Source organism: Panthera pardus, unplaced genomic scaffold (assembly GCF_024362965.1).
Source record: "Panthera pardus isolate Hobbes unplaced genomic scaffold, ASM2436296v1 HiC_scaffold_13, whole genome shotgun sequence".
NCBI lineage: Eukaryota > Metazoa > Chordata > Mammalia > Carnivora > Felidae > Panthera > Panthera pardus.
Genome location: NW_026526688.1, coordinates 91,355,085 through 91,367,501, shown reverse-complemented (window position 1 = coordinate 91,367,501; position 12,417 = coordinate 91,355,085). Strand labels below are relative to the sequence as shown.

Sequence of the window (12,417 nt, the reverse complement as noted above, 5' to 3'; positions counted from 1 at the left end):
CAAGGAAATAGGATTGGCAGTATGTCAAACTGTGGTGCATTGGCATGCCACTGGCACATGTACAAAGATACGATGAAATGGAAATCAAAATTGTGATTCACTATAGACTGTCAGATATGGTTTCCTGAGATAAGAAAATCCCAATGGAAATATCAAATTAAATACTCAAACACACGCACACACACACACACACACACACCACAATGAATCATGAGCAATATTCACTCTACATAAAAAATATGTATATAATATCCACTATTTCAGTGGCATTGCCTTTGGAACTCAAATGTGCTATTGGTACTTAGCAGAACTTCAAGCGGAGTATATTTTTAATATCTAAGTGATGTAAATATAAATGGCTTAACAAAATCTGATGCAATATCATTGTACAAACTGCCAATATTTCTCAGAAGCTAAGCATTTTCTCTACTATGGCAAAGAATCCCACTAGTAGAATAATTTTTCTTCTCTTGCTTGATGGATTGTTTCATTTAGGGAACTTAAAAATACTTAAGAGCATTCTGTGAACACTAAGACATGACCATGAGACAAAACCAACATATAGCTATAATTATTTCCTCTGAGCAAACCTGGAGAGTAATCTGACCTTAGATTTAAATCTAATTGTAATTATAACTCACAATTTAGTACATCTGTATTTTTTTTTTCAAATCTAAATGTAATTGTAACTCAGAATTTAGTACAGCTATATTTTTAAAATATAGGTTGCAGGGTTAAAATGACTGAAAATTATACCACATTCATGTATATAGAAATAAATATATTGAAAAGCTGTGGGTAAGTCCAATTTTGTTAATTCCTATAATTTAAGTGTACTAAATGACCTAATAACAAATATTTTAGTAAAGCAAACTAGCACCTATTAATTTATCTTTGTGGTTAAGATGGTTTATATATTGGAGTTATATTTTATAAGCATATGATGTTCTAGATTTTTCCCAAGATTTATTCATGATATTGTCAGTAGGAACTTTCTTAAAAATTCCTTATATAGAATATATAAAGTTGGTGATATGGGAATACCTTAGAGATATTGTGGGTTTGTTTGTTGACCACCATAATAAAATGAATGTCCCAACAAAGTGAGTCAAATGATTTTTTTGGTTTCTCAGTGCATATAAAAGTTTATAGTCTATTTAGCATGCAATAGCATCAAATGTAAAATACAATGTACATACTGTAATTTAAAAATACTTTATTGTTAAAAAAATGCTAACCACCACCTGAGCTTTTAGCAAGTGATAAACAATGATCACAGATCACCATAACAAACATAAGAATAATGAAAAAGTTTGAAATATCGCAATTATCAAAATATCACACAGCGATATGAAGTGAGCAGCTCCTGTTGGAAAAGTGGTGCCAATAAACTTGCTCAATAAACAGTTGTCACAAACCTTGAACTTGAAAGAAACACAGTATCTGCGAAGCACAATAAAATGAGGTATGCTTGTATACACAGTACATTAAGTCTTTTCCCTCTGGTGGTATGATTCTAAAACATTAGCATGCATGAAAACATATGTGGCTTAGACTACCTTATATTAAAAATCAAGAAACCAATACCTATTAAATGTAGATTTGTTTTGAAAAACTCTTGACCATTTATAATCTGTTGACAATCATTTTTGGTGAAAACCCATGTGGGTGGCTAAATTGAATCTGACTTTTTCAGTTAATATCTTCAGCAGATGCTTAATTTAGACCTAATAGAGTAGGATATGTAAAAACTTAAGTCCCATTACCAAACAAAAAATAATTTAATCTTATACACAATAGATTGCATAATCTGTTCCTTAGGATTGTACAATTTGAGGTAGGTAGAAAAAAAATCACCTTTTTGACACACATTGAAATTACTAGTAAGGACAAAATGGAATTTTAAGAACTGTTTGTAATCAAACAATTAAAAGAAAAAAGAAAAAAATCAAATAAGTACTGAAATTCAAAATTAAATATAAATAATAAAAAATATTGAGGATTTAGTCGATACATACTCCTACATCCATTTCTAATCTTGGATCTTCCTGTCCTAACTGTAACTGTATTCTGGACAGAACTTGGAAAGTTGATTACTTCCTCAATTCTAGTGGCAGATCTTGTTTAATCTTTACATCAGTAATGGACAATGAGAACTGAGGAGGAAAGTTGTTAAAAGGTTTCCAGGAAAGACACCACCTTCTGAATGTTGTGTCTCAGTAGGACAGGAATTCCTGCAGCCATCTTGACACTTCCTGATGGTAGAGCTGAGATAGAATGGGGGAAAAGCCAAGAGACTCCAAAGTGGTAACAGAAGTCTTAGTATACCATGCCTGAAGATACTTTAACTCTGAATATTTTGTTAGGTAAGATTTCCTTTTCTAGTGTGAGTTGGAATTTTCTGTCAGCTCAAGATACCATGAGGATATTTAATTTGTTCTACTGTTTAAAATGCAGATTTTTTTAAAAAAAGTTTTTTTATGTACTGTTTTATCTACCAAAAAAGTTATACTATAGGAGGTATATTTTCTACATACAAGTAATCTAATTAGAAATCCTCAATAGAGGATTTTTAGCTGAATTTTATTTTAGCAATTAAATGCAGAACTGTTTTAAATATAGTCCATTATTCCTCATGAAAACTTGGTCTATATTAGTGGTTCTTCTCAATCATGGTCCCATAATTATAAAAACTGTATAAGAAGTATTAATTCATGTGGAGTTGGTCTTTTGAAACATGAAGTATGAGTATCTTCATTAAAAATGGAAGTTGTTTTCAGTTTACTCCTAAGAGAAACATATCTTTAGAAAATTAGAAATACTTAAAACTTAAATAAAACATCATTTAGACATGCCTTTACCATGAGAGATTAAACCTCATTTGACCTTTTCTCAATGGATTTATAAAAACTATTATGAACGTGAACTTACCAACTCTAAACCACTTTAAAGTTTATTTTTACTAACTATAGATTTTCATTTAAAAATTTAAAAATATTTAAAAACTTAAAAATTTTATTTATTTATTTTAATGTTTATTTATTCTTGAGAGAGAGAGAGACAGAGACAGAGACAGAGAGAGATAGAGAGAGACAGAGAGAGAGGCAGAGCGTGAGCAGGGGAGGGGCACAGAGAGAGGAAGACACAGAAAACTGAAGCAGGCTCCAGGCTCCGAGCTATCAGCTCAGAGCCTGATGTGGGGCTCGAATCCACGAACCGTGAAGACCATGACCTGCCCTGAAGTTGGACGCTTAACCAACTGAGCCACCCAGGTGCCCCAAAATAATTTTAAATGTTTAAATAAATGTTAGAAGGCACATTTATTGAATTGGCTGTGCATGCAAGCAGGCATCCATGCAACAAAGTTGGCAATGTGTGTGTGGAGAGGGAGGCAAGAATAGAGTTGCTCAAGGCACCTATAGAAATTAGCTCTTACTGGAATGCTTATCAGAAAAGTAAAGATTCTTATTTCTCAAGACACTTGGGCATAATAATTAAATTGTCTTCAAAGAATGAACTTACACTGCCAACTAGGATTACTCGATACTATCACACACGCACACAATTGAGAAAGCAAACATTTAAATAAATTAATCAGGAAAATCCACGGGATTATGTATTTTTGTGAGCTTAGTCATTTCTCACAGTAAATATTAAGAATAAGCAAATTCTCCTAAAATGGTAGAATATAGTGTCACGAAGTTACAGCTACAATTCATCCAGACATCTGATCTTATGTCCTATTAATTCCTTGTGCACATAGCAGAGAACTCCGTTCCCTGATATTATCTCAACAATCCATTTACAAGCATGATGAAATATTGTTCAAATATTTGAACACTTCGATAGACTGGATTATCCAGAAAGAGATGTCAAGGCTTGACACGCCCACTACACTTCCCAGCCCTGTTGCCTAGTCTCCTTCTCAGTAACACTGTGCTTTTGAAGTAAATACTTCACACAGTGATTCACAGGCCCAGTGAATTACAGTAGGTATGAGTGTCACAGAGATTCTTACAGAAGGTAGGTATTTACCAAACATATTAATAAAGGTTGAAAAGGAAGACAATTTTAAAGGATTTACTATAGGCTGTTGATAAAATACTCCACAGACAAAAGTTGTGCTTAGAAATCGTTGAGAATATAAAACTCTGAAAGTAACAGAAGATAATACCAATTAATTATGTGTGTGTGTGTGTGTGTGTGTGTGTGTGTCTGCATGTATATTTGAATGGTCCAAAGTGTTTTGAATCATGACATCAAAGCCATCTAAGTAAAAGACTAAAAAATCCGAGTTAAAAATTTAACTTTGGAATGACCCTCAAAACTACAAACAAAGTGGAAATATCGGGCGAAAACAGTCTAACATTTTGTCCTTAGTATGTAAAGCAATGTCATAAATCCACACAAATGAAAAACAACCCAAAAGAAAAACAAACTAAAATCATGAAACATTAGTTCACAGATATGAAAACGCATATGGCCAACAGATAGAAGAAATGCTGTTTAACTTTTGTATAATAAAAAAAAAAGTAACCATGAAATATTCTGCTTTATGCATCATGTTGAATTAGATAACAACTTAAACATAATCCCTTGTTCTTGGAGAATATGGAAATGGACAATCCTCCACACTGATAATAGAAATGGCACAAATTTTCAGGAGAACATCTGGGCAATACTCAACAAAGTTATTTTAAAAATTGCTCACCTTTTAAACATTAATTCCAATGAACTACAGGTTTTTGTAAGAAAATAATTGGATATATCACCATATGTAAATTTGCAAGGATGTTGATCTCCAAGCTGTCTATGACAGAAAAAAAAGGGGGGGGGGGCATAGGAAACAATCTAACAATCTTGATACATGTGTTTCAAGAGGAAATTCATTATATTATGGTACAAACATTGAAGGAACAAAACTCATTAAAATTATAATGCAGATAATTATTTGTGGATATGCAAGTTGACTATGGCATACTGTAAAATAAAGAAAATAATTTATAAAAGTTATAATATTCTTTTTTTGTAAAAGTATCTATGTGTATTGTATAAAATTTGGGAAGATAATGCAACAAATTTTAACAGAAGATTTGTCTGCATAATGGTATCATATGTTGCTGTAAATTTTTTTGTTTTCCATAATTTTTTCATTAAAAGAGACTTTTAATTTAGAAAATGTGCCAGAATAAACATATAGTTATATGAAAATAAACAGAAACAGATTTTCTCATTCTCTCATAGCTAAAGTATTGCCAAAGAAAATATTTTAATATATCTTTTGTATCGATAATATAAGAAATGGAAGATTTGAATATATGGTTACAGGAAACCACTAAGCAGATAAAAAAATAAAATAAAATAAAACAGCAACAACAAGAACAACAAACCTATTCTCCAGACACCTTTGGTAAAACAGAATTTTAAAAGTAATTATTCAAATGTAAATAAATAACTCCTGTCTCGGTTTCCAAGGTGGATTTCAAATAGCACATGATAAAAATCAATATAATAAAACCCTTTTTAAAAAAGTATGAAACAAAGTTGAATAATATAGATCAAAGGTAGGAGAGAAAGAGAGATCTGGAAATGGGACCAAAATAAAAATTTTACTAGAAAATAGGCAAATTGATGAAATCTCAATTTGTTAGAAAATCAGTGAGCTTCTGATAAATCAAGGCTAATACTGAATGTTAATTCAGTAGCACTCACGGTCTAATAAAAAGAGACATGAGTTAATAGAAACAAAGAAACATACTTTCTGAACCCTGAGATAATATCATTACATCGATCAATATAAAATATAGATTTAGAAACATTTGTTAAGAAGAATTTCTATGTTCTCTATATAGGACTTTGATTAATATTGGTGCCTGGCAAAAAGTTAAGGCATAATCCTAAACTGTACAAACAGGAAGAGAATTAAGATAAAGCTTACTTTTTGTCACCTTAATTGATACAAGTATATAACATAAGGAATGTTGAAGTTAAAGTTTTACCACTCAAGTCCCAATTTTGATAATCAACAAGTCCCTGAATTATAGCCTACCAATGGAAAGAACAGCAAAATATCCTATCAATCAGATTTGTAGGCAACATTAAAAAACTCCATCATTAATTTCAGCCATCAGAAAAACAATAATATCTGTATATAAATTGAAAAGAAACTGAACTACTTCCTAGTATGTTAAACATTAATTCAGAATGAAATTACATACTGAATTTACACTAGCAATTCTTAAACCTTTGGTTTCTTTTAAAAAGTTGAAATGAGAAATTAGAAAATTTCTGTTTGTAAAAATAAATCACTTTGTGATTCTTAGGTATAAGAACTATTTTTAGTATATTTTCACAGAAGAAATTAAAGCTAGCAATATTATTAAAATAAGAAAGAAAATATGATATGAACTCAAATAATTACCTCACTGCAGATGGTTCAAAATGTAATAAAAATATATCTAATTATTCTTATTGCTATGAATACTAAATCAAAATCAGAATAATATACAATATTGTAATTAGAAGATGTGCCCCTGTGAAATGAATCAAGCTGCCGAGATTCATTTATTTTTCCACCAAAGAAAAAATAGCTTCATATACAAAACCTTTTACCACAAAGTTTACTAAATTAAGGGACCATCAGCTAGGATTTGAAATGTTTCTGAGGCTAATTCAGGCAGAGATCACTGTCATTCCCAAGGCTGCTGCAAACACGGGCTGCCGTGTTAAGTGTTTCTCTCCTAGGGCTTCTGGGCCAGGGCAATGTAGAGTGGCTTGGAGCCCAAGATACGGCCATTCATCTCAGCCATTGCTTTAGTGGCCTCCTCAGGAGAGGAGAAGCAGATCAAGCCAAACCCTTTGCTTCGCCCTTCTTCCCGCATTATCTTGACTCTGCTAATTGATCCAAATGAAGAAAATTCCCTCCACAGTTTCTCATCATCAATGGTGTCATCGAGATTCTTAATATAGAGCTTCATGCCTTGGCACCTCCGAAATCTTTCCTGTTTCAGCTGCTCAAACACTTGCTTTAACTCGGCCTGTCGCTCGGATTTCTTTTGCGCCCGGCCTACAAAAAGCAGCTGTCCGTTTATATCCTTTCCATTCATTTCTTCAACGGCCTTTTTGGCAGCCTCATGGCTATCAAAACTCACAAAGCCAAAGCCTTTGGATTTCCCACTGGAATCTGTCATCACCTTCACACTCAGGGTTTTACCATATTTACTGAAAACTTCCTTCAGGCTCTCATCATCCATGTCATCTCCAAAGTTTTTGATGTAAACATTGGTGAATTCATTGGCCTTGTTGCGGAGCTCGGCTTCCCGATCTTTACGGTTTTTGAATCTGCCGACAAACAGCCTGCAGTCCTTAAGCAGAGCCCCATTCATCTCCTCGATGGCCCTGTCGGCTGCGATCTGGTTCTGAAAGTGCACAAAGGCATAGCCCCTAGATCCTTGGTCATCACTCATCACCTTGGAGGAAAGGATCTTCCCAAAGGCTGAAAAATGTTCATAGAGGGTTTTGTTATCAATGGATCTGTCCAGATTCTTGATGAACACGTTTCCGATGCCCGACTTCCTTAAGTAGGCATCGCGCTGAGACCACATGAGGCGGATGGGTTTGCCCTTTATCGTGTCAAAGTTCATCGTGTCCAGGGCCCTCTGGGCATCGGCCAGCTTCAGGAAGTTCACGTAGGCATAGCCCAGAGAGCGGCGGGTGACCAGGTCCCTGCAGATGCGGATGGACAGCACAGGCCCCACGGTGCTGAACTTTTTGAACAGCAAGTCCTCGGTGACATCTGCGTGGAGGTCACCCACATACAGCGACGCCTGGCGGTACTTCGCTGCCACATTCATCTCCTTGCTCCTCCCCACCGCGAGCCTGTCCCTAGGAGCTCTCAGTGCGATTCCTGCAGGAGGGGTCACCAGGACACGGTTTGGGCCTGGCTCGTGCGTGGTGGCCCCAGGATCACCGCTTAGAGGCTGTGAGATGGTGTTCAGGTACAGTTCCACCAGGTTAAGAGCAACAGCCTCATCAAAAAGCACTCCCACCCCCCACCCCGGCCCAGCCCAGCCCCGCAACCAATTCGGCTCTATTTGGAAGATGGCAACAGAATTCTGAGCTCTCCAAGAAAGGCTGATAGAACCAGACGCTTCTTGCCCACCAATGTGTGAGAGATCTTCAAGGGGGTGGGCTGGCCCCCAATCTGAGCGTTTTCTACAGACACTCGGGTTGCTGGTTTCTGAATAAAAAATAGGCCTCGCTCAGGCTGCTATAAAGTTACAGCCTCCGGGGGAAGAACTCCACAAGTGGCGCTCGAGGAGGCTGCCCGGGGCCGCGGAGCGTGGGCGGAGGGCGCGGGGCCGCGGCGAGACCCGAACCCCCCGAACCGCCCGGGGCGGGGGGGGGGGGTGGTGGGGGGCGAGTCCTGCAAGCGCCGCCGCCGAGGCGCGGCCGGGGCCAAAGCGGGCTGCGGGCGCCCTGGCAAAAACCCCGGCCGCTCTCGGAACCGCAGACCCGGCGCGGAGCCCGGGGATGGACGGGTGGGGGGGGGGGAGGGGGAGCGGACAGACCGACGGACGCGGCCCAGCAAGGCTGCGGCCCGAGCAGGGGCTGGGGGCTCACCCGGGCTGCGGCCGGCGGGGGGCGGGCTGGCGGCTGGCGGGAAACCCGGAACTCGCGCGCTGAACTTCCCGCGCACCCGCTGCCAAGTGGGATGTTTTCTTTTTAATATTTTTTGAGAATGTTTGTCTTCCCCCCGCCCCTCTCACACATTTCCCACCTCCCTCGGACAGTTACGCTGAGAAGCAGGAGGCGGTGACTGGGGTGGAGAGAGGCTGACTAGGGGAGTGGCCCTAATAAACCCACCCGCCTGCGGGGCTGTGCACGGGTCTGACTGAAGGAGCTTTTTCAGACTGTGGATCGGGGCTGGTCACTTCCTCGCTGAAAACCCTCCAGTGGCTTCCTTTGACTCTTGGATGAGGCCCAACATCCTCACCTTGTTGTACGAAGTTGAAGTTCTGCAGTATCAGTTCCAGTCTCAACTTGCTGCTCTGTTTCCCTTAATAAAATCCATGACATGACTTTTTTTTCTTTTCTTTTTCTTTTTCTTCCCCAGGGCCACCTTTACAAGAATGTGCTTCTCAACCATCAGTTTAAATGCTCTCTGCAAATAGAAATTTTCCTTAAGTGACTTCTGAAAGTTTGTACTTTGCTCTTAGAAACTTACGCTACATTGCACTTTTCATAGCGTTTGTTTAATTACAATCTAATGTGATTCCATGATGGTAGGGGCCATGCCCATTTTATTCCTAGGCCCAATTCCGGAACTTTCAGAAATGGGATGCTCAATATTTATTAAATGGATTGATTGCACGGAACGGATGTGATATTTAACCTGAGGCCGGTGTTCATGCGCAGGGACATGAAGATGATGTCCCTTGCCACAGAGAGTGTTGTAAGGCTTGGATGAATGAATGTATCTGGAAATGTCTAGCACAGTATCTGACAGTAATAGCTTTTCAGTAGCATTGATTTTATTTACCGTAGCTTTACATAAATTCCTTAACATCATTCTCATAAAACCTTAAAATCTTCATCCTAACACATCTTAGGGATAGTCACCTGCAAACCTGAGTTGGGTGGACCACTTTATACAAGGCTAATTTAGTGCTTTTCAAACTTTAATGGGCATAGGAATCACCTGGGGATTTCGTTTGAATGCAGATTCTGATGTAGCAACTTGGACTGGAAATTCTACCTTTCTAAAAAGCTCCTGAGTGATGCAAATTCTGTTGGTCTGTGAACAATGCTAAATATCAAAACTTGAAGCTAAATTAGTGAGTCTAAATCTTTTCTAATGGTGACATTTTTCTAAAGTAAGAACTACAAAAAATATATTTCTCTTTCAGAAGATAATGACACTCTAGCAGTCAGTAATATATTATTTAAAAAAAACCCACCAAAATTAGAGTGGGGTTTTCATTATCAAATCCAAATTGCTTTTAACATATCTAAAATGGAATAATAGGTCCATGATTCTTCCCAAATTAATCCTGATTAATGGTTACTGTTTGTGAAATTTATCACTTGTTGTTCCTGTAAAATCATTAGTTCAAATAAGTAATCTTTTCTTCAACCATATCTTCAAGGCTACAATTTAAAAAAGGAAGAGTGGCACCCACTCACTCAGTGAGTGGCTCAGTTGGTTAAGCAACTGACTCGATTTCTGCTGAGGTCATGATCTCATGATCCTAAAGTGAAGCCCCATGCGGGCTCTGTGCCGATTGTGGAGCCTGCTTGAGATTCTGTCTGCCTCTCTTCTGCTCGTGCATCAGCACGTGCCCTTTCTTTCTCAAAATAAATAAATAAAACAAATTTTTTTCAAACAAGGAAGAAAGACCACTCATGTAGTTGGTAGATACATCAATGGATAGCAGCAACATTCCAGTACATGCTTTAAAAATTCAGACACTGTTTGGCATTGTATAGCATAAATAAAAGCGACCATCAGATTCACTATTATCACTTTTTTAAAAAGTTTATTTATTTTGAGAGAGAGGAAGAGAGCACATGCACGTGAGCAGGGGAGGGATAGAAAGAGTCAGGGAGAGAGAGAATCCTAAGCAGGCTGTATGCTATCTGTGCAGAACCCCAATCAAGCTCCGGCTCACCAACTGTGAGATCATGACCGGAGCCAAAGCTAAGAATCAGATGCCTAAACAACTGTTCCACACAGGCACCTCAATGTTATCACTTTCTTTAAAAAAAAAAGAAAAAGAAAGTTCTTACCTATGTATTTCCTGTGAATTTTGTCACAAGACATTTTATTTCTAGGAAAACTGTCTAAGATCATATTAGGTCTTTGTATAATTGTGATTCAACTATAGCAAGATACCAAAATATTTCAAGAACTCATGAGATTTTCATTTTACTTTATGTGATCTTCACTCAACATACTGTGAAACGGGAGGAAAAGTTTCCAAATTCAGAAGTTAGTCTTAACATTATTGACTCTAATCATCTTATGTGCAGTAGATACCGAGCTCAATTTGTTACATTACCATTAATCATGATCCTTTCTATTTATTCTGTGTATTACACTGTTTTTATTTTTATGTTATAACCAAGCAAGAATTTTAAAGCATCTATGGGTCTTTCCTCTCTTTAATTCTCTAAATCTCTATCTCTCTCTCTCTTTTTTTTTTTTTTTTTTTTTTTGTTAGTTGTGTTCATTCACTAATTTCTTAATTTGGGTGGTCTTTCCATTTACCCTGTTTTTCCATTCCAGTTGCCATGGTCTTTGCCCCATTTCATTGTGTATTATTGCATTCGTTTTATTCATTCATCCTCTTTTGCCTAGATGCCAGTCTGTCTATATGCCGGTCCATCTTGCCTTTTGCTGCCAGAATTAATTTTGCTAAGATTCCTTCCACAAGATTTTAGTGAAAAATAACAAATGGCTTCCAAAACTTTGCAAAATCAATCCAATCAGAGCTGCATACATCTTTTGTCAAGCTAACCCTTCATTTGTTTTATATGCACATGCAGTTCTTTGATTATCCAAATTCTGTCATTCTTCAGCTCTGTTTGCACCCATATTTTTTTTTTCTCTCAATAGCCCAGCTGACCGGCACTGATTACTTCTCCTTTTGTGAAACAATTTATTTAACATATTCATTGTGTATATGAAACTAATTTTGGCATGAGTTCATTGGCTTTGATGAACCTGGACTTAAAATTGATATCACCCATGATGTTGTCTTATGCTTTTCTTAGCCAATTGTTACAGCTATGTATATTGCGGACTTGAATGTCCTCTTCCTCAAATATTCTGAACATATTTCATTTAAGTGCCACTTTTCTGCCTCATTTTGAAGTAAGTTATAATTTTGTCTATGTTTCTTTTCGCTCACTTGTCTCTTCAATGTACAGATTTGTTACGTGGGTGGCTCACAGAATTAAGCGGGAATAAGATGCTACTTTGCCTAAATGACAGGAAAACTGTTAGTGTTTCTATTCACTGATCTTCATGTCGATGCAGGTTGTTGCTTACTTTGGTATTTGTTGTGTAGAAATGAATAAATAGCGGGGCACCCGGGTGGCTCACTCAATTAAGCATCCAACTCTTGATTTCAGCTCAGGTCGTGATCTCATGGTCTAGTGAATTTGAGCAGGTCTCTGTGTTGACCCTGCAGAACCTGCTTGGGTTTCTCTCTCTCTCTCTCTCTCTCTCTCTCTCTCTCTCTCTCTCTCTCTCTTTCTTTCTCTCTCTCTCTCCCTGTCTTTCTCTCTCTCCCCCCCTTCTCCTGCTCACACTCTCTGTTTCTCTCAAAATCAATAAACTTGGAAAAAAAGAAATGAACAAATGAATAAATAAATAAATAGCTATAAATGTATTATAATGCATTTTAAAATAGA

General features: G+C 37.3%; 1 protein-coding gene across 1 annotated transcript; it reads right to left on the bottom strand.

Moving 5' to 3' along the window:
* Window positions 1–1,196: 1,196 nt before the first annotated feature.
* PABPC4L (poly(A) binding protein cytoplasmic 4 like) lies at window positions 1,197–8,778 on the bottom strand. Its single transcript, XM_019419677.2, has 2 exons — window positions 8,623–8,778; window positions 1,197–7,906 (listed from the first exon to the last, which is right to left on the bottom strand). The coding sequence occupies exon 2, from the start codon at window positions 7,851–7,853 to the stop codon at window positions 6,741–6,743; it is 1,113 nt and encodes a 370-aa protein (XP_019275222.2). The 5' UTR covers window positions 7,854–7,906; window positions 8,623–8,778; the 3' UTR covers window positions 1,197–6,740.
* Window positions 8,779–12,417: the final 3,639 nt, after the last annotated feature.